General features: G+C 45.8%; 1 protein-coding gene across 2 annotated transcripts in view; it reads right to left on the bottom strand.

The window, feature by feature from the left end:
• Nucleotides 1-23,080, bottom strand: part of LOC137425711 (SWI/SNF-related matrix-associated actin-dependent regulator of chromatin subfamily A member 5) — a 186,496-nt gene that overhangs the window by 72,993 nt on the left and 90,423 nt on the right. For both annotated transcript variants that reach the window (XM_068114419.2, XM_068114420.2), the window contains exon 8: nucleotides 9,349-9,480. In XM_068114419.2, coding sequence (XP_067970520.1) covers nucleotides 9,349-9,480 — 132 coding nt within the window. The remainder of the gene's footprint in view (nucleotides 1-9,348; nucleotides 9,481-23,080) is intronic.

The following is a 23,080-nucleotide window of genomic DNA, read 5'->3' as shown; positions in this document are numbered from 1 at the left end:
TGTGTGGAGATAGCCTTGACCTTGAGGAGGAGGTGCTAGAGGAGCTCTTCCGACTTCCAGTTCACACGACATGTCATCTATGGCGACGAAAAGAGTAGCACCATGGCTGAGGCCCGTGCAGCAAAGTGGAAGACTCTGAAAAACAAATCATTTATCCGTCTCCCTCCAGATGCAGACAGCCTACGCCAACACTGCCTCCGAGCAAACTACTTGGCATATCTTGTGCGTCATCCCTCCAAGAAACACCACCCCTCGCCACTCGGACATGGCTGGGAGCTGTTGGGTGGTCGCTGTCGCCCTGTCCGCCACACGCAACCTGCTCTCCCGACACATCTACCTGCACCAGGGCCAGCTGAAGAGAGTGAGGAAGATGAGAGCCAGGAGGGGAATGAGGAGCGAGATGATGATGTACAAAGGCGGGGAGATTCATCGGAATCTGATGATTCAGATTCTAGTGAAGCAGAATGCTCTGATTCGGACTAATCATATAATTAAAGGTCATATTGATTAATTACTTCATTTGAAAACTGTTCAAGTCACAGCTATTAAAAATAGCTTATTTTGAAGTGTAATGAGTTTACTTGTCATGCAATCATCAATTACTTTACTGCAAGATATCCTTATGGAGGTAGTTTCTTTAACATGTTTAAGTACAAAAGTTGCATTTTCGCTCTACTGGATGGTGGCCATCTTGGATTTCTGGGTCAAAATAATGTCATAACGTCAAACTAATGTCAGATTCGGAATCCTCGTGGTCAAATTACCCAAAAAAGTGTCTTTGTACGTGATTCTAGGTGTTCTGGTTCAAAACTTAATTTTTCAAGATAGTGCCGGCGGTCATCTTGGATTCGGGCCTCTGGCGAAAAATGCCGGGATTTTTGGGAGGGACATAGAGGCTATTTTTGTTATAAAATGTCAATAGAAGTCAAATCAATCGTCAAACCTCACTAGCCAGAAAATGGTCACGGAATTGAAGTTTTGGACCTAACTACTTTGTCTATCCCCACTCTGTCCAAATATTTTTTGTATTTTCCTGCTATTTTGTCATTCTCCCAGTTGTTGGTGTATATTTCTTGATATTTGTTTTTATGCATTTCTTTTGTCTTTTTGCAATTGTTGGGGCTGTATTTGTTGCCGCTTCGTTTTCCTGTGCGGCATCCTCTATTCACACCTGTTTTTGGGAATTATTTGAAAGGTGAGTTAGGGATACTTTTTTCAGTTTGTTGTGTTCATGTTTGTTTACAAATTGCATCCAATAGTCTGTTGAGCATTTCACTTACTTATCTAGTCCGACACTCGTCACACTGTGCAGTGTGCACCTGGTTGAGTTCCATCAGGCCGGTCCCTCCCCGTCGTCTCGGCAGGTACATTCTCGGGATGCGCTGGCTTTTGAAAAAACATTTCGTGGATGGAAAGGCGTTTTCTTGTTTTGATGCCCAACATGTTGATTTCTGATTGGGCCTGGTTTATTATTCCGCAGCTATATTGGAGCACTGGTACTCTGAGCTGGTTTATGGCTTTGATTTTGTTTCTTGGGGAGAGGTATGTTTTCAGGATCAGATTCGTTCTACATAGGTATTCTTTCGCGATTGTTTTGCGCATTTGTTTGTGACATTTGGTGGTCCTCTTCCCCTCCGAGGTATTTGTACGATGCTTCGTTTTCTAGCTGCTGTATTGTTGTTTCAAGGTCAATTTTTATGTTGTCTGTTTTTGTTGGTTTACCTTGTACAAATGTGCACTTGGCACAATTGTCTAGTCCAAATTCCATTTGAATGTCCTCAGAAAACTGTTTTACTAGTTTTAGTTGTTCTGTCAATTTTTGTCATTTGGCAAGAAAAGCTTTAAATCATCCATGTATAGTAGATGTGTCACCTTTCCTCTTTCTTTGGATGTTCGTCTCTTGGTTGTTAGAGTGTATCCTTGCCCTTGTTCATTGATGAGGTTACTTCGTGGGTCCAGAGCCAGACAAAACAGAAGGGGGGAAAGAGTGTCTCCCTGGAAGATTCCACGCCATATCTTCACATCTGGTATTTCGATATTCCCTTCTGAGTGCTGTAATATCAGTGGTATTCCAGAGCTCCATTGCTTTCTCAATCAGTCTGATTATTTGGGGATTGATTTCATATATTTGCATGCATTTTATAATCCACAATCCATTTATCATCCACAAATGTGGGACAATGTCAAAAGATTTCTGATAGTCTATCCAGGCGGTGGTCAATTTAGTTCTTCGCATTCTGAATTTTTCAAGTATGGCCTTGTTCAGTAGTAGGTGATCAATTGTTCCATAACACCCTCTCTTACATCCATCGCTTTTGTTCTGCCTCTTAACCTCCTTGCTGTGTTCGATGATGGTACATCATTTCTGTGAAGATTCCTGTCAGCAGTTTGTACAGTCATGTGAAAAAGTAAGTACACCCCATGTAAAGTTTTGACTTTTTCAACATATTTCAACATACAGCTATTTGATCTTCATTTCAACAATATTGATAGATAAAGGTGCTATAAAAAAAAAGAAAAAAGAAAAAAAAAGAAAAAAAAGAAGAAAAAAAAAACACCTTTAGAGGCCATTTTTCCCCGCAAGCGGGGGCTGGCCTTTTTCGGGAACTGTGGTTGTTGTTGTTTTTCGGTCCCCTTTTTGAAGCAATGTTTTAAGGCCGGATGCCCTTCCTGACGCCAACCCTTTTTGCCGCCTTTAACGACAAGCAGGGAATTACCAGTGAACTGGTACTCAATTAGCCGACCTCGGAAGGATGACAGGCTGAGTCAACCCCCCTGGCGTTAATTCAGCGATTGACCGGGATTCGAACCCAGGATCCTAGGATCCTAAGCCGGCACCCTAGCCGCTAGCCCAACACCAGGGACTCATAAATATCATCCTCTTATCATATATCATATATATCCTCTTATCCTATCATAAATATCATATATCTAAGTACATGGATGATAGATAAAGGTGCTATAATGTAACAAATATCATGAAACATTTACATTTTGTAGTCCATTGTATAATTTAAATAAACATAAATGCAAATTTCGCATGTGGAAAAAGTAAGTACACCCTTGGCTCCAATAGGTGGTATTGCCCCCTTTGGCAGAAACAACCTCAAGTAGGCGTTTCTTATAACTGTCTACCAGTCTCTGACATCGACTGGGAGAAATTTTTGCCCACTCCTCCATGCAGAATTCTTTCAGCTGTGTGATGTTTGAGGGGTTTCTTGCATGCACAGCTCGTTTCAAATCCCCCCAGAACATCTTGATGGGATTTAGATCCGGGCTTTGACTTGGCCATTCCAGAACCCTCCATTTCTTTCTTTTCAGCCATTCCTTGGTGGATTTACTGGTATGTTTAGGGTCATTGTCATGTTGCAAGGTCCACCTTCCATTGAGCTTCAACTTTCCGACAGATGGCCTCACATTATCCTCAAGCACCCTCTGGTACAATGAAGAATTCATAGTGGATTCTATGATGGTGAGCTGCCCAGGCCCTGAAGCAGCAAAGCTGCCCCAAACCATAATATTTCCACCACCATGCTTTACAGTTGGTATCAGGTTCTTGTGGTCAAATGCTGTCTTTGATATTCGCCAAACATGTCTTCTGGTACTGTGGCCAAATAGCTCTACCTTTGACTCATCTGTGCAGAGCACATTGTACCAGAAGTGCTGGTCTTTGCCCAGGTGTTCTTTGGCAAACTTTAGTCTTGCCCTGATGTTCTTTCTGGACAGCAAAGGTTTCCTCTTGTAGAGAAACCTGAACAAGTTGGCAGTTGCTTGGAATCTTCTCCCCTTGTAGATAATCTTCCGGACAGTCGAATGATTGAATTCAAATTGTTTGGAGATCTTTTTAAATCCCTTCCCAGACTCGTAGGCATCTATAATCTTCTTTCTGAAGGCCTCAGAGAGCTCTTTTGATCTAGGCATGGTGAGGCCGCACACTTCAACAACAAAGAGCAAACCAAACTAAATGTCTGAGGTTTAAATAAGACAGGTTCCTCCAAGATCCTCTCTAACGATGTTCTAATCATTTGCACCTGAGCTGGTGCACCTGATTCTAATTTTAGGTATTTGAAGTAGTGATAAATGTAGGGGTGTACTTACTTTTTCCACATGCTAAATTTGCATTTATGTTTCTTTAAATTATACAATGGACTACAAAATGTAAATGTTTCATGATATTTGTTATACTAGGGCATGCCCGTACTATATATATATCTAAAAGTATATCCCCCCCCTCTATTTACATGCAATGGTTTGGTCCAAAGCGAACGGCTTGCGAGTACGGTGACAATCCCCCCCCTCTATTTACATGAAATGGTTTGGTCCAAAGCGAACGGCTTGCGAGTACGGTGACAATCCCCCCCCTCTATTTACATGAAATGGTTTGGTCCAAAGCGAACGGCTTGCGAGTACGGTGACAATCCCCCCCCTCTATTTACATGAAATGGTTTGGTCCAAAGCTAACGGCTTGGCGCTTGCGGAGTTTGGTAAAGAAATCGCCATCGCGTGCACAAATGCGCAGGAAAGCGAATGAATCGCAAATTAGTTTTAATTAGTTTTAAAACATAGTTTAACGCCCGAGCGAGTTTAACGCAATCGCAAATCGCATCGCAAAGCGAAAGAATCGCAAATTAGTTTTAATTAGTTTTAAAACATAGTTTAACGCCAACATAGCGCCAACATAGTTTGCCGACGGGAAATAAATGAATACGCTCTCAAATGTGCCGTCCGAGGCAGAGTCTGTTCGCCACGTTCGGCACACGTGATAGCTCGCTGCTCTCTGATTGGTTGAATCGTTTTTTGGACATAGCTCGGTAACTACTTCTCCGATTAATATGAAACCTTGAAAAGGCACATCCTCGGGTCCCCAGCAATATACCTGGCAAGTTTAAAGTATATCGGACCCGTGGTTGTCGAGAAACAGCGGTCACAGACAAACATACAAACATACACACAGAGATTAGTGGAATTATAGATAGATTATATCACCTTTATCTGTATATATAAAACAGTGTGTGTGTGTGTGTGTGTGTGTGTGTGTGTGTGTGTGTGTGTAATGTTACCGATAGACTCCTAAACGGAGAGGCTTACGTGCTTGATATTTGGCATAGACATGGCCATTGAGCCTGGGACGAACATGGCCGAACTGAAAATATTTGACGATCCATATTTTTTATTCATATTTACCTCAGCGCATTTCAGCGCACGGAATCAACGGAATCAGAGCAGGTGGGCGCTGATTCGCTCAGAGCGATCACGTGATGACGCTATGACGCTATGAACGCTATGACGCTATGAAAAAAAAAATCGCTATGACGCTATGAAACGCTATGAACGCTATGAACGATATGACGCTATGAAAAAAAAAATTGCTATGACGCTATGAAAAAAAAAAATCGCTCGCTTTACCAAGGGGCTCGCTCTCCCCCCCCCGTCTTCTCCCCTCCCCCTCCCCTCCCCCACCCGGCAATGCCGGGTACTTCTGCTAGTCTATCAATATTGTTGAAATGAAGATCAAATAGCTGTATGTTGAAATATGTTGAAAAAGTCAAAAATTTACATGGGGTGTACTTACTTTTTCACGTGACTGTATGTGGTTGGTCAGCATGTTATCGGTCAGTATTTGTGGGGAAGTTGGGATTCCTCAGATTTTGGGATGAGAAAGGTGTTCCCTTCTACGAGCCACTCATCCACTACCTTTTCCTCTTGTATCAGTTTGTTAAATGTCCTGGCGTAGTGATTCTGAAGAGCATCAAGTTGTTTTAGCCAGAAATTTGGAATTCCATCTGGACCTGGGCTTTTGAAGTTTGGCATTTTTTGAAGTCGTTTTATAATTTTCTCTTCATCAATGGCGGCATTTCCTCAATATGTTGCTTCTTCTTTTCCAAGTTTGGGATCCATTCTGCTTCCTTGTTACGTCCTTTTCGATCTTCAAGAATTCCTTACCAGAATTTTTCTAGTTTTTCTTTTTCAGGGAGAGTTGACACATTCTGCTTTTGTTTCCCCAATTCACAGTAAAATATCTTTGGATTACTTTCAAACATGTGATTTTGTTTTCTTCTGTTGTTTGTCCTTTCTCGTGTACGTGTGTGTGTGTGTGTGTGTGTGTGTGTGTGTGTGTGTGTGTGTGTGTGTGTGTGTGTGTGTGTGTGTGTGTGTGTGTGTGTGTGTGTGTGCAGCTTGATTTTTCAGCTCTTTCATGAGCCTCAGACCCCATAGAAGAAAACTTTGGGGAAAGACAGCAAATTATAAATGTCACAGCTTCAGTGTCCACAAAATGGTTGATATAATCAACCCAAGCCCTGCAAAATGCTTGTGATGACACATGTAGCCATTTGGTATTTTATACAATAAATGGATTCACAAAGTGAAAATACAGAGAATGAAGACATCAATGTTGGAGTGAGTCGGTGGCGGGGATGTTCCATTACTTAAAATGTCATCTTCCAGAAAACAACACCCACAATTCCATATCGCATGTTAATAGGCACATTAAAGAAGTTAAAGTAAAAGGCACAAAATTATAATCAAGCCGAAATGGAAAAGCAGGACACTGTCAGAACAAGTTCTTCTTCCTCGGTTTTGTGCCTGGAATAAATAAATGTGACCCCCAGCACCCACCCTCAAGCAACCCCCCACACCCATTCCCCAGCACCCACCCTCAAGCAACTCCCCACCCCCATTCCCCCAGCACCCACCCTCAAGCAACCCCCCACACCCATTCCCCAGCACCCACCCTCGAAGCAACCCCCCACACCCATTCCCCAGCACCCACTCTCAAGCAATTCCCCCAACCTCAAGCAACTCCCCACCCCCATTCCCCCAGCACCCACCCTCAAGCAACCCCCCACACCCATTCCCCAGCACCCACCCTCGAAGCAACCCCCCACACCCATTCCCCAGCACCCACTCTCAAGCAATTCCCCCAACCTCAAGCAACTCCCCACCCCCATACCCCCAGCACCCACCCTCAAAGCAACCCCCCACGCCCATTCCCCCAGCACCCACCCTCAAGCAACTCCCCACGCCCATTCCCCAGCACCCACCCTCAAGCAACTCCCCGCGCCCATTCCCCCAGCACCCACCCTCAAGCAACTCCCCACGCCCATTCCCCAGCACCCACCCTCAAAGCAACCCCCCCACGCCCATTCCCCAGCACCCACCCTCAAAGCAACCCCCCACGCCCATTCCCCCAGCACCCACCCTCAAGCAACTCCCCACCCCCATTCCCCAGCACCCACCCTCAAGCAACTCCCCACCCCCATTCCCCAGCACCCACCCTCAAGCAACTCCCCACCCCCATTCCCCAGCACCCACCCTCAAGCAACTCCCCACCCCCATTCCCCAGCACCCACCCTCAAGCAACTCCCCACCCCCATTCCCCAGCACCCACCCTCAAGCAACTCCCCACCCCCATTCCCCCAGCACCCACCCTCAAGCAACTCCCCACACCCATTCCCCAGCACCCACCCTCAAGTAACTCCCCACCCCCATTCCCCAGCACCCACCCTCAAGCAATTCCCCACACCCATTCCCCAGTACCCCCACAGTTGAGCATCAAACAATATGAGACTGTTTGTAGCACGCGCACTGAAGTAGCCAACAGATGTGTGCTTCAGAACTGCTGTTTCTTGCTGATGCATTAGCTATTTTCTTTACTGTATCAATTCATTAATTAACAATGTAAACTTCCTCAGTAATTCAAAATGTTATATTCACCACGTGAACAGACAAATCTGGGATCATAACATTGCACTTGGCAATGGCTAGACAATGTGCTTTTCCTTTCAAATTCATGGGCAGGCTCCACAATCCTTTGTTTTCACTGACGTCACAGTTACCCATCTCGCATTGCGCGGCGGCCATTTTGATACCCAAGCTAATCTGTCCGTGTGCGCTGATATTGATTTGTTGCGTTGGTTTATGGTGAATGCGGATCGCAAAAAGTCTGTTTTATAAAGTAATTTTGTTTGTTTTGTCACATTCATGTGGAGTGTGGTGCCATCTAGTTTATATTACGTATTGTTGCCCAACAAACACAGAACATTCGGTTTAAGTTTGCCGTGGACCAGTGAACTGGTGAACACCTGGGCAGTGGGTCAACCTGCAACCAACTACCTGTAGAACAGACTTGGAGTGTACGTAAGGATACGGTAGATCCAGGCTTGAGTATGGCTAGCAGTGCGAGTGCCAACCTTGGCTACCAAGAGACGCTCCCCCCGGACGTTCTTGTTCGTTACAAAGAGAAGATTTCTGTCATTGGGTGTGACCCTTATGGTCTATCAAATGATCAATTTGAGAAGAATGTGAGCAAGTGGCCTCAGGTGACCCACATCAACGTGATCAACTACCTGTTGTTCAGCAAATCGGCCTATACCAAAGATGAGTTGAAGAAGTATAAATCCCTCGAGGCATACAGGTTGTACCAAGATGGATGGGTGCGCCAAATCCTACACAAAGAACTGAATGACGTCCACTTGATTCGATCCAAGGTATTAATATATTAAACAAACATGTATTTTTTAAAGCTGCTTGTGTTAATGTTATGGACCTGATTGATTAAGTGCCCTCCATTTGTTCAAAAACCACTGCAGTTTTAAGCTGTGCATGCATGTGTGCATACTTTGTAGACATGTGACGCACAGTGCGAAGTGAGTGCCGCCATGTGTGCTTTGTGCGTATGGCCATAAGTCATCACCTATATTTATCATGTAAGCAACGAATACATAGCACGTTCTTCACATGATAAAATCGAGATTCATTTTGACCGAGTTGATAAGAGTACATAACTTTAGAAAGTTTATTGGACAGTTTCAAATTCAATACTTTTATGTTCCAGGTTTCGCATTCCATGAAACATGTTCTTACTTACTGTTAACAAAATGCTCGGAGCAGACAGGTGTGCGATCCCACTGTGATTCTGTTTGGATGTCACTGCGATTGATGGCAGCCTTCCACAAACGCCGCCTCTCTTCACTTAAATTTCTTGTTTCCTCACCCTGATTCAGTAGAAGTTTGGGCGTTTTGTAAAACTTGACTCCTGGCCTAACGCCTGGCCTGTTTGAACAACGAAATACGCCGCAAATTGGCATGACTGGTCGTGAACAAAAACTATTTAATGTGAATCCGCTGACGACGTTGTTCGAGAGGGTATCAAAATGGCCGAGGTGTCCCAGGGTGCCCTGCGCGCGTGCTCCGATGACGTCACAAGAAAACAAGCAATATGCATTAAAAAGGGAAAAATGTCATTTTCCCATCCTCTACTTGACTATTAGTCACATGTGCTTGTTAGACACAGTGCGTGTGAAAGGAAAGAGCCTTCCAGCGTGACCACACGAACAAGCTCCAAACCTCAGATGAGTTGAAGACATCGGGGAGCAGGAAGTTGAGAAGTGCCCAAAGCTCGTGGAGGTTGTTCTGTAGAGGAGTGCCCGTCAGGAGCAGCCTGTTGGTAGATTTGAATTCACGGACGATCTCTGACAGCTGTGTGAGACATATAACTGGCACGTTACAAAAAACAGTGCAAATAGGTGTTTGCTAGATTGTAACTAATCCAAACGGAAACAACTACGTATTTTCAAATCATGAAGTTCAGCAATTAATCTGCTCCAAAGAAATGCACGAATGTAAATTGGCGAACCTCTACAACAACAACAACAACAACAACATGCATTTTAAGGCCATTTTCCCTGCTAGAGCGGGGGTTAGCCTTGCGGTCCCCATGACAATCTTCTCTATTTTGCCCTATTTTCTATATCTCCCCTTGTTAACCCCCTTGCCCGCATTTCATCCACCACCTTTAGCCAAGTCTTTCTCAGCTCTTTTGGGTCCTCTGGGACTTTTGGGTCATCAAGGACTTTTTGGGTCCTTGGGGACTCGGGTCTTTTGGGTCCTCAGGGACGTTTGGATCATCAAGGACTTTTTGGGTCCTTGGGGACTTTTGGTTCATTAAGGACTTTTGGGTCATCTGGGTCTTTTGGGTCCTTGGGGACTTTTGAGTCCTCAGGCACTTTAAGGTCATCAAGGACTTTTTGGGTCCTTGGGGACTTTTGGGTCATTAAGGACTATTGGGTCATCTGGGTGTTTGGGTCCTTGGGGACTTTTGGGTCATTAAGGACTTTTGGGTCATCTGGGTCATTAAGGACTTTTGGGTCATCTGAGTCTTTTGTGTCCTCGGGAACTCTTGGGTCTTCTGGGTCCTCGGGAAGTTTTGGGTCTTCAAAGACTTTTTGGGTCCTTGGGGATTGTTGGGTCCTTGGGGTCTTTTTGGAACTTTTGGGTCAAGGACTTTTTGGGTCCTTGGGGACTTTTGGGTCATCTGGGACTTTTGGGTCCTTCGCGTTTCAAGTGTTAAAGGGTCTTCCAAGGTCTAAGGTGTCTCAGCAGTCTAAAGGGTTAAAAAGTACATTTGAATAGTACATAATTAATTAATAGACACACGTAATAAAGACACAAAAAGTATACCTCAAACACACGCGCGCGCGCACACACACACACACACACACACACACACACACACACACACACACACACACACACACACACACACACACACACACACACACCTCATCCATTTATAGTAGATCGATGTATATAGTCGATATGGATGTATATACCGTATTTTCCGGTGTATCAACCGTACCGGTGTATCAACCGTACCCGTGTATCAACCGCACCCGTGTATCAACCGCACCCGTGTATCAACCGCACCCGTGTATCAACCGCACCCCCGATTTTCGACTTAAAAAAAAAAAAATCAGGAAAATTTAAAAAAGAGAAGAGAATAAATAAATAAAATGGAAAGCGAAATATGATGAAAGGAAAGAGAAACTGAAGACAGAGAAAGAGTGAAAATACATGAAATGAGTTGAAAGAGAATTAAAAAATAATTATAATTATTATTTCTTGCCAATGTGGGGCCCTGAAAAGGGCCGTTGGGTGTAGTCTCTAAAATCCGAAGAAGTCCTCGTCATCCGTTTCTTCAGTCCAATCCGAGTCGGGGTAGGCGAGATCCTCGTCGTCGTTATCCTCTTCTCCATCGTCGGAAAAGGGCCGTTGGGTGTAGTCTCTAAAATCCGAAGAAGTCCTCGTCATCCGTTTCTTCAGTCCAATCCGAGTCGGGGTAGGCGAGATCCTCGTCGTCGTTATCCTCTTCTCCATCGTCGGAAAAGGGCCGTTGGGTGTAGTCTCTAAAATCCGAAGAAGTCCTCGTCATCCGTTTCTTCAGTCCAATCCGAGTCGGGGTAGGCGAGATCCTCGTCGTCGTTATCCTCTTCTCCATCGTCGGAAAAGGGCCGTTGGGTGTAGTCTCTAAAATTCGAAGAAGTCCTCGTCATCTGTTTCTTCAGGGAAGACATTACGAAGATCATCATCCGAGTCTGGGTAGGCGAGATCATCGTCGTCGTTATCCTCTTCTACATCGTCGGTCACTGCCACTTCATCCTCCCAGATGATGTCATCTTGCACGCAGTGCGTGCTGCGCAGAGCGTCGCAAGTGCCTCGGGCAACTTCACCCATTTTACGTTGGCCATTCATGGCGGCTATTGTGTGAGATTTTTCCCGCTGAAATCTGTATCGATTCGTGCTAGAATCGGCTTGAAATGCCTATTGTGATCGCATCAATAGCCCGTGAGGGCTCTTCCAAGACGGTGAAGGACTGGTTTGCGTGCGATATCGAGTTGGATGTTACAATCTCGGACTTCTATGCAGAGTTCTCAGACGGCAAGTATGATGGGGATAGGGAGCCATTGCCTGACGATACACGCGGTACTTTTGTCAAAGTATTCGCCGGCCCCAGTAAAACCGACATGACGAAAGTTTCACCAGCTTGCAAAGTTTCTGATGTGACAAAGACTCTTGGCTCATTTCTCAAATTTGTGTTGGCTGCAGACACGGCCACGGATCACAGGATGGAACCCGATGAATGAAGAAATAAAATCATTTTGAGGAGAAAGGAGTCTTTATTTCATATTTTTCCATGTCAACAAAACTCAATGGAAAGTAGGGGAAAAAAACAAAAAAACAAAAAAAAAACCTCCCTCCCTACCCGAACTTTTGAGAAAAAAGGACGCTCAACAACTTTTTATTTTTATGTGGCCTTACCGCGGCGTTGGTTAGACAATAGGTACGTCATAATGTCCCATGCAAAACATCCTGTTTACCATGTTGACGCTTTTGTTTTGTGACTTAATCCTGTCTTTATTTAGCACACTCTATTCACTATGTGACCTGTCATTCAAAGAGGACTAGTGAAAGTACACATTTTCACAAACACGCATAGAAAAATCAAATATTACAAACTTCAAACTTTCTTGTATTTTGACTGGCAGCAGTAATCGGCGTTGAACCTACCTTAGTAACGTAATTGACGATCATTCATCATTGTATCCCCGCAACCCCAAAGTAATATAAAGATTACGTCCCGTTGATATGACAGTTTTTAAATGCACAAATTTTTCTGTTACTGTGTATCAACCGCACCCCCTTTTTTAGGGGTTTCCCGTCGGTAAAAAACCGCGGTTGATACACCGGAAAATACGGTAGTCATAAGGAACGAATGTATGTATATTGTCGCGTCCCCGGGATTAACACCCGTGGGTGACGGATAGCCAATCGAGCTTTAACTCCGAGGCGTACCCAAACTATGGCAGCTTCTTTTACATGCGCGGGGGTGGAGGGTCACAAGGCTTAACTGCACGGTCGGGCATGAAGTGGGTTTTCCGAACCACCAACAAATAAACAGGACAGGACAAGGAATCGGGAATGCAACAAATAATTAGTTTAATGAAATAAATGCCAGGTTAACAAAGAATGTGCAGTAAAATCGAATTCCTAAATGAGGATCCTCCATACGGACTCATTTACAGACACAGGGAGAAATAAACGAAAGTAAAAATGTGTGTGGTGCGTTTTCCTGCTACTCCGCTCTGGTTTCCTCAAGTGGTCCCGAACCCCGCCGTCTGCCGAACGGGTCCCCGAGTCCATGCGCGGGAAACGCACAATGGCGCAAACTCACGCCACCGCCAGCTGCCGCGCGAGGCAGCCAAAGCTCTCTCCACTGCCACCTCACGCTCCACAAAGCGCCGAGGTCTCTCAGGCACACTCGCCACGGGACACAGCCGTCACAAAACCAGCGCCACCGAGATCAGAGAGAAGGATGCGTCCGCCTTCCACCCAGCCAGGAACAGGGAGAGAGCACGAATGCGTCCACCTACGACCAAGCCCAACACGAGACAGAGAGATAGCATGCGTCCAGTCCGGAACGAATGTTGGAACCAAGAGAGCGAAAATGGCGGTGCTCTGCCTTTTGTCCACCGTGCTGGAACGTTCTGTGATGACGTCATGCGCGCGCCAATCCACGAGCACCATCGCATCGCTCCACGGCCACGACCAATCATCACCTATCGGGGCGGGGCCCCATGGCCCTTCTTGCCGTCCCTTGCGATGACTCAGCTGGTGGCGTCAGTGGTAGTGTTCGAATCCGGTCGGCAATTGGATTATTTAGTGTGGGTACGGATCGCATGGCTGGTGTTGCATGTCTCATAAGGAACGAAGGGAAAACCACAGAGGCAACAACATACATGGAAAGTTACCTTATACCCTAACGCATTAGCAGAGCACTACCCCTCGCATGGAGACACAAATACGATCTTTCCGGACATGCGGGCTGACTGAGTTACAAGAGGGTTTCTTCTTCCTCACGACATTCAGAGCACACTACCCGATACAATCTACTTGGAATAAGGTATTCCATTGTCTACCCCCCATAAACGTAGCAATATATATTGTTACGGATCCAGGGGGCGGCACTCCCGTTAGCAATGGGGGGTTAATCCCCTTGTCCTGTTAAGCTGGCCGTCCGACCGGTCCTGGGGGTATGACGTCACTTCCGGTCGATGGTAAGTCGGGTTGTAAGCCCAATTTGTCTTAATACCTAAGTACTACCACCGGCCGTAAGCGAGGAAATACTCCAACCCGGGCCGCAGCGTGATTGGATTGCGCCGAGCGAAGCGAGCTGCGACTCGGGCCGTTACCAAGAGACTAAACCCGATTCCGAGTGTTGGCCGAATCGTGCCACAGGTACTCAATCGAAAGAAATCACGAAAGCGATCGGATGAGAAAGAAGAAACCAAAAGTAAGAAATAACAGACATTTATTAATTATGTACAACAAACCAAAGGAAGAGCAACAAAAGTAATATACAGGACGAAGAAGAAGAAGATACACAGGGCAGCCTTACGCAGTCTTAATTATCAACGCCCAGACAGAACAAACACAGACTCACACGAAAGGGGAATAGCAGGCAGGAATCACTGGAAGAAGAAGAAGGTCCAGGTGGGACAACAGGGCTGGAAGGTTCGGCAGGGTACAGCAAGGAGGTCCGCTCCAGGTCCACGCTCCGGGCTGGAAGCGAGCAGCCAGCGGCAGGTAGACGTAGTCGTTTCACGCAGTAGGGCTTTTTGAAGCAGCTCGTCACAGAGCTCTGCGCAGCTTTGTCTCTCTCTGCCTTCTTCGTCCAACTCATCCAACTCGTACCTTCTCACCGACTCTGTAAGCAGTCCCTTGCAGTCGCTTTTATTGCTGTGTTCGAAATCAAGCCGCCAGCTCTGATAACCCGCCTACCGGTTGGCTCACTGCGGTGCTGGTTGGCCGGTAAGGGCTTGCTGACTCCACCTCCAATGACGAGCCGACTTGCCACACCTTGTTCTGGTGGCTCCTCCCCCTTCTTTCTCGGCCCGACCGCATGGCCAATGGCGGCTGGTGGGGAGTTAGAACACCACGCGCACCGCTTTTGAAGGGAAGTTTGGGCCTACTCTTATTTGATTAATGCAACGCAGATTCAACTACTCGGAACAGGTCCTTAACTGAAACACATAATAATGAGATAACTACGAAGAGGTCCTATGGTTTGCTACGTGTTGTTCATTGACTAACTAGGGTGCGATCTTTAACCAGCCAATTGATGGGGATATCTGCAGGGGGACATTTATAAGGGATACATTTACTAAAATGTACTAGTGAAGGTTCTAAAAACCATAACTATATATATATATATATATATATATATATATATATATATATATTGTTACTGATCTCGGGGGTCGGCTCTCCCCTTATCAAGGGGGGTTAATTCCCTTGTCTTTTAAGCTGGCCGTCCCGAGTCCTGGGAAGCTATAACGTCCTTCCCGGCGCGGCCTTAGGTAGGGTTTGCCAGGCCTATGGGTTCGCTGCTACCTAAGTACTAACGCCCGCCGGAAACGAGGGAATAACTCCCGCTCGAACCACGGATATGATGGATAATGTCGAGCAGTTAGCAATCCGCGGCCCGAGCCATTAACCAAGAGACTAAACCCGATTCTAGCGGTTCCGAAAGTTGCCACAGGTACTCAATGGAAGAAAAGACGTATGCGATCATAGGGAAAAACCAAGAAAGAACAAGGCGAATTTATTTACAAACCAAAAAGAAGAGGAAAGGAAAGAATGTACAAGAAGAAGAAGAAGAAGGACACAGGGCAGGCTTAACTACACAGTCTTAACTGACGACCCCAGACAAACATACACACTCACACGGGATTGTAGCTGGTAGGGTGGAAGGTCCAGGCGATGGGGTCCAGGCTCCAGGTGAGGCTCCGGTTCCGTGGACGAAAACCCGGCAGGCAGCTTCGCGCGTATCGTTCACCCTCGAGCGGACCTTACATATGGTGGGGGTGGGGGGGGGGGGGGGAGGGAGGCTCGTGTCCTTTAGCGTATGTAACAGATGGACGGTCGTGCTAAACGCTCCCTCTCTCTCTAGTTCTCATTCAGTGCCAGCGAGTGAATCCTCCTTTTCCAATGTGTGCTCCGTATCAAAAGCAGTCCCTCACAATAGGCGCGCCTCCAACAAGTCCTTGCAAGTCAGCCGTCTCCGCGCAGTCCTTGGAAAGAAGTCCGTTTTCAAAAGCGCCGCTGAACAAGTCCGTAAAAGGGCTTTGCGCTCGTGCTTATATATCACGTGCCAAGATTACTACGCGCTCCTCCGAAACCACGCCCGCCACCGAGCTCATCTCAGCCCTGGTTGGTTGGTGGGGGCTTACCGGCCACGCCCTGATGGTGAGTTGACGTGGCCACACCTTCTTCTTGGGGTTCCGCCCCCTTCTTCCTCGAGCCGACCGCATGGTCAATGGCGGCGCTTGAGCGAGCGCTAACCAAGGCGCGTAACAGAATTTGGAGAGAGGTCGCAAAATGAACAAAAGGGCCTACTCCTTATTTGAATGATGCAACGCAGATTCAACTATTGGAAACACAGCCTTAACTAACACATAATAAGGAAATAACTGGAATTTCTAAGGTGGCCTACGTGTTGCTGTGGCCTAACTAAGGGTGTTACCTTTAACCTTTAGTGTCATATTTACAAGAGTTATTTATTTACAAAAGTGTGGGTTCTAAAACCGCAACAATATATATATATATATATGTATATATATATATATATAATATATATATATATATAGATATAAATAAATAAATATATATATATATATATATATATATATATATATATATATATATATATATATATAATATATATATATATATAGATATAAATAAATAAATAATATATATATATATATATATATATATATATATATATATATATATATATATATATATATATACATACATACATACATATATATATACATATACATATATACAGACTTGGCAATTAATATGGAATATTTTTATTGTGGGGGTGAACTTACTTTTCAAGATGACTTAAAACCAAAAGTTCATTGGAATTATGTTGAAATTATTCTAGATTTTGTTAATGTGACCTTTAAAAGAAACAAAAAACACATTTGACATTTCGAAGCAAATAAATTGATCCTTGAAAGTGATGTAAACTGATATTGAACTCAATTCACGGACAGTACTGTGTTAAACTTCTGTGCGTTTTCCAGAAGTATCTCTTTATTTTGCACACGAGCTCAATTTTTTTTTAAACAAAAACAAAAGTTAAATAACGACTGGGATTACGGACAGTAAAATTACAGTTCAGTACTTCGTGTAACCCCCACGAGCATTCAGGAGAGCACGTACACGTTGAGGCATGCTGTTCACGAGATTTTCCAAGGTTTGGACAGGAATCGCTTAGCCTGCTGCAATTCACGCACAGAGGCAGGCTGCTGGTCCAAGTTGTCGATTTGACGCGTTAATTCTGCCCACAAGTTCTCTATCGGATTCATATCCGGGGACATGGCAGGCCACTCCATATGCTCTACACCACGGTCCGCAAGAAAGTGTTGGATCATGCGAGCATGATGAGGCCGTGCATTGTCATCTTAGAAGACAAAGTTTCCTCGAAAGGCTGCACAAACAAATGGAAGCAATGTTTCTTCCAGAATGGTCCTGTGCTTGAACTGGTTCAGGTTTCCATTCAGAACAACCAGGTCAGTTTTGCCCCCTGCATGAAAAGCAGCCCAAACGGTCACCCCAACACCTCCAGCTTGGACTCTTGGCACTATACAATCTTCGTTGAAGGCTTCATGCACTTGTCTGCGCACTCGGACGCGGCCATATTGACGATAGATCAGAAATATAGACTTGTCACTGAAGATCACGTGATTCTAGTGTCCTGGCTGCCATTGACGGTGCTCTCTGGCCCACTGCAATCAGCGCTGGCGGTGTTGTCTGGTCAGACGTGGCTTTCTCAGGGGACGCCTGGCACGATAGCCTGCTTGAACCAGTCATTGGTTGACTAGCCTTCTGGATACAGGCACATTTGTCAGTTGCTGCCACTCAGCCCTAAGCCGATTAGCTGACTTGGTACGGCCATTGCGGACTAACCGGTGCAGCTGGCGATCATCCCTCCTTGTGGTTCTGCGGGGACGTCCTGACCTCGGTATTGGAGTAGGGACACCCCTCTGAGCATTTCGTTTCAGGATCTTTGACACCTGACCTTGAGTGATGCCATACTGCCGAGCAACAGCACGCTGTTTCATGCCGGAATTTCGTAAAGCCACCACTAAATGACAAACAGCATTGTCGAGTTGACGGACCATTTCCAGTGGAAGCGGCAATAACTTTTGTAGACGTGCAGCAGTTGTTTTCCACTAATACAGAACGCAACAACCTTTATATAGCCGATTGTGAAGCCAATCGTCAAATGTACCTGTCCGTACATTTTGTCACGCCACCTGTGATATAATCCTGTTATTGACTTCTTGCGGCGACAGACAGTGACATGGTTCTTTTAACAAAGAAATCACCGAAGCGTAAAAGAAACTCACCAGATTGATATACCGAGTTCAGAAAGTAAACCCAAGTCAAGAAAAAAAAAAAATTCCATATTAAATGCCGAGTCTGTATATATACTGTATATATTTAATAAACAGGAAGTAAATTCCTGCATGGGGCTAGTGTGAAAAATTTCTGAATCGACCTGGGACTCGAACCCACGGACCTCATCACTTACGCGGTGACAGCCCACTGAGCTCTTGAGTCTCTGGGATATCGTCAGAGATTTCTCACACAAACCCTGCGAGCTTCATAATGGCTGATGTCTTATGTGCCTGCTAGGCAGATGCCAGAGTCGCGCCAAGCTAGTGTGTGTATGTATATATACATACACAGGTGGGTGTGCACAACATATACTAGCCGTGTGCACAACATATACTAGTATATATATATACAGTGGAACCTCGACTTACGAGTGCCCCAACTTACGAGTTTTTCGAGATACGAGCCGTCACTCTGGCAGTTTATTGCTTTGAGATGCGAGCCGAGATCCGAGTTACGAGCTTTCGCCACCCGGTCACGTGGTTATCTTGCCGTTCAAGTACAGTATCTCTGTCGTATAGCGCTAATGATATATAGCGCCGCCGATAATGATATGATAATTTATGATAATCTATGCAGCACGACGTGGTCCTCACGTCACACAAGGCGCCTTTGCCGGCGCAAAACGGCTCTCTCAGGGTCAAACTCGGTATCGTTTTGAGCGCACGGTTCAGACCTTCAAGAAAAAGTTTATTTTGTAAAAATCGAGCCACGCGTTCAAAAGATATGACCGGTTTTGTTCGCCGGCACGTCGGCGCTCGAATCGAATCGAGTTAAAACGAACACTGCCGTTGTCGGGTCCGTCTGAGACAACCACCGGGCCTAGAACGCTGGGACCGGTCTCGTTGGATAGGCCTGGATCAGATCTCGAAACGCTGGAAGCTGCACCTCTCTGTGATAATCTTGTGGACCATGACAAGAGATCGTGCGACACGTGGTTATCATGCCGTGCAAGTACAGTATCTCTGCCGTCAACTTGTTCAGAGTGCCGGCGATAGCTCGCCTTCTCTTTGTGGAAAACACGGTGAGATCTTTAACATCCAACAACTAATGGGACGCAAACGGGGCGCCCAGTTTAGCGGTACACCCATTGATGAATCACCCTGACTGTGATTCACCCATGACAGGTTATAGCTGGGTCGGGATTCAAACCCAGGCTGGACAGTTTAGACTTTAGAGTCAAGTGTGCGTACCTCCAGTCCAGGCCATCCTGCCAACTTGTATGCTGCATACAGGTGAAATATAAAGCGCGAGATATTTTTATATATACTGTATATTTAAAAAAAAATTGGTGTGGTTTTTGGCGGGCTGGAACGGATTAATAGCATTTCAATGCATTTCAATGGGGAAATTTGATTTGAGATACGAGCAATTTGAGTTACGAGCTCGGTCACAGAACGGATTAAACTCGTAAGTCAAGGTTCCACTGTACTAGCCGAAAGCACCCGGCATTGCCCGGGTTCTTTTTGAATGAATTTACTACGATAATTCAGCTTTTACTCGCGGCCGTAGAAGATTGACTACTATAATTCAGCTCAGCTTTTAATTGCGAAATGGGCCCAGCCCGGCCGAAGCGGCCTCGCCACCTAGCCTATAACCTTTCCGGGGCCCGTCCCGACATTTTTAGTTCTTTTTGAATGAATTTACTACTATAATTCAGCTTTTACTCGCAGCCGTAGAAGATTGACTCCTATAATTCAGCTCAGCTTTTAATTGCGAAATGGGCCCAGCCCGGCCGAGGCTTCCTCGATCGGCCTCGCCTTCCTCGACCGGCCTCGACACCTAGCCTATAACCTTCCGGGGCCTGTCAAGACATTTTTTGTTTCAGAGGTTTCCTCCCATCTTTCACCGTTCAGGAGATTAGCGCGTGCAGACAAACAAACAAATAAACAAACAAAAACTTTCTTTTATATATATAGAAGAAGAAGAAGAAGAAGAAGATAAACACGAGTTGTCTGTGTCCGCGTTTTATTCAGAGATGGCTGAACGGATCTTCATCAAACTTTCAGGTTCATCAGTGAGTTCCTGTGAGTGTTTAAGGCAAAAAAGCAACAACAAAAAAAGTTCGTTTTTTTGGAGGTAAAAAAATTAATAAATAAATAAATAAAAATAATAATAAAAATAATTGCTCGATAGTGCCGAAGCCTTTTTAAATGAATGACAGTTATATACAAGTACACATTCGCATAAATAAATACAAAACAATTACCAGACATTTGAATACAAATAAATCAAACAATTCCGGAAGTGTACGAATTTGGTAGTATGGATTCTTCTTCTTCATGATCGGCATCACACTTAACTCAGAAACGTGAGCCACGTTCACTCAGAAACGTGAGCCACCCCCCTTCCTCTCCTGCTCTTTGATATATATTGTTGTGGATATGAGAATTGTGTTTTTTTATTGTGTAGTAAATGGTAAAATATCACCCTCCTTCCTCCAGTTGTGTATAAAGGTCAAAAGGGCGTCCCTTAGTTAGGTCATATACAATCGCGTTAGCCAATCATAGATTTCCTGCTTGTTGGTAGTTTATTTCCTTATTCTATGTAGGTTAAGGCTCTGTTCCCACTAGTTGACATTCTCCATTGCACCGAATTCAAATAGAATAGATCCCTTTTCATTCCCAAAGCCCCATTCCCAAAGCCTCGATTGCCAACTGCATTCGCCGCCATTGCCATGTGCTCCGGCTCGGAGAAGAAAGGCGTGTCTCCACCTCGTAATAGAGGGGAGGAGTGAGTCGGCCCCGCTCAACCAACCCAGCTAAAGGGGTTTGGCTTGAGCGGGCGGAGAAAGAACGATCGGGGAGGTTCAACAAGGTTGAAGGGCGGGGCCTATATAACCCGTAGCGGGACGCTCCCCACGAGAGATGAGTCCAGACGAGCTTGGTAAACGCCCGATGGTAAGAGACGAGCCTTCAGAGAGAGACGGGAGACGCGTCCTGAGGTGAGCCAGAGAAGCAGCTTTGAACCACCGCAGCTTTGAAATCCACCACCACCAGCTTGGAGCCACGCAGCTTTGACTCCGCCAGGGTGCTCGTATCGCGGCAGCCCGCACAACCGCAGCTAGGGCATTGACGGCGGCTGCTGGACGTGCCGATCGAGGAAGGGCGGCGGCTGCTGACTCCCGGGTCGACCGTGCTCCGGTTCGAGCGGAGCGTTCCTCTCCTTCCAGTCCTTCCATTCCTGCCTGCAATTTCCCCATTCGTGTGAGTTTGCTCGTAGTCTGTTTTGTGTGTCTTGTCCTGGGGTATTAATTAAGACTGAATAGGTAAGCCAGAGTTTCACTGTGTCCTTCTGGTCCGTCCCTCTTTCTGCCTTTATTTTATTATCCTTCCTTCTCCTTGGTTTCTTTTGGTTGTAAATAGTAATAAATCATATTCGTATTTCCTACCTCTTGTCTTCTTCTTCTTCACATCCGTCGTCTTTGTCTTTTCCAAATTGAATACCTGTGGCACGATTTGGCCAACGTTCAGAATCGGGTTAGTCTTTGTTAACGGTTCGTGCTGCGGTTGCTAAACACCGCTCGGCAATCAATTAACATCTGTCCACGGTACGAACGGGGCTGTGCACCGGCCTTTCCGGGGGTCGCGGTACAGCGCCAGGGACCACGTCGGTCAGTTATAGAGGAGGGGACTAATCCCCCCTTGAAGGGGAACCATAGGCGGTCGGGTTCCGCAACAATTGGTGTCGGGAGCGAGATACGGACCTGAAGCGCTTAGCGCGCTCAAATTACGAGTGGCCCAAAAAAAAAAAATTTGTATTTTATAACATCTGAAATTTAAAATCGTGCCATGGATGGTCAAGGCGACGGGATGCTGGTGGGGGAACTAGAAGAGGGGTTAGGGGTAACCCAGGACCAGAGGGAAGAAATGGAGGAGAGCAATGAGGAGGTGGTTGAGGAGGTGTCAGGTGCACAAAATGGCGCCCTCGCGCACGTGGTTGAAGGGACACAAAATGGCGGCTCGCACGTGGTTGCGGGGGCCACGCCTGCGGCACCAATGGGCGTGGTCCAAATGCAAGCCTTCATGGCCCAATTCATGGTGGAAATGCAGAAAAAGAACGACAGTATGGAACGAATGGAAAACAGAATGAGGGCTGATAGTGAGCAATTGGGAGCAATGAGGGACGAAACGAGGGGTGCTAGTGAGCAATTAAGAGCCGGGTTAAACAATATGGGAAATAAATTTGAGGGGTTAGACAAGAAATTTGAGGGTAAATTTGAGGGGTTGGACAATAAATTTGAGGGGTTAGACAACGGGATAAAAGAGGTAAAGAATGGGTTAACGGGGCTAGAAGATAAGATGGAAGGCAAATTGCGGGAGATAGGGGAGCAATCCGCCCGGGAAATCAAACGGATGGGGAACCAGATAGAGGAGGTGAAAATCGGGTTAGAAGGTAAACTGGATGCTTAGAGGGATGAATTGGAACAGACGAGGGCGGCATCTACTAAAGAAATGGAGGAGATGGGGGAGGAAATAAGACGAGATGTAAGCGAGGAGGTCTCAGGGGTACGCGTGGAGGTAAAGCGAGGTGGGAAGCGTATGGAGAAAGAGGTGAGAAATAGTACGGCTAGGTTACAGGGGGGCATAGAGGATCTGACGCAGGAGGTGGAACAGCTGACGGTGGGACAAAGGGAATTAGTGGACCAAGTGGAAAAGAACACTGCGGTACTAGGAGGGTTGAAAGCGACACAAAAAGAAATCAAAAATGACTTAATAGCGACGAAGAGGGAATGTCAGATGGTACGAGAGGGACTGACAATGAG

Source organism: Myxine glutinosa, chromosome 4, assembly GCF_964187855.1.
Source record: "Myxine glutinosa chromosome 4, kmMyxGlut1.1, whole genome shotgun sequence".
Lineage (NCBI taxonomy): Eukaryota > Metazoa > Chordata > Myxini > Myxiniformes > Myxinidae > Myxine > Myxine glutinosa.
This window is presented reverse-complemented; position numbering and strand designations above follow the sequence as displayed.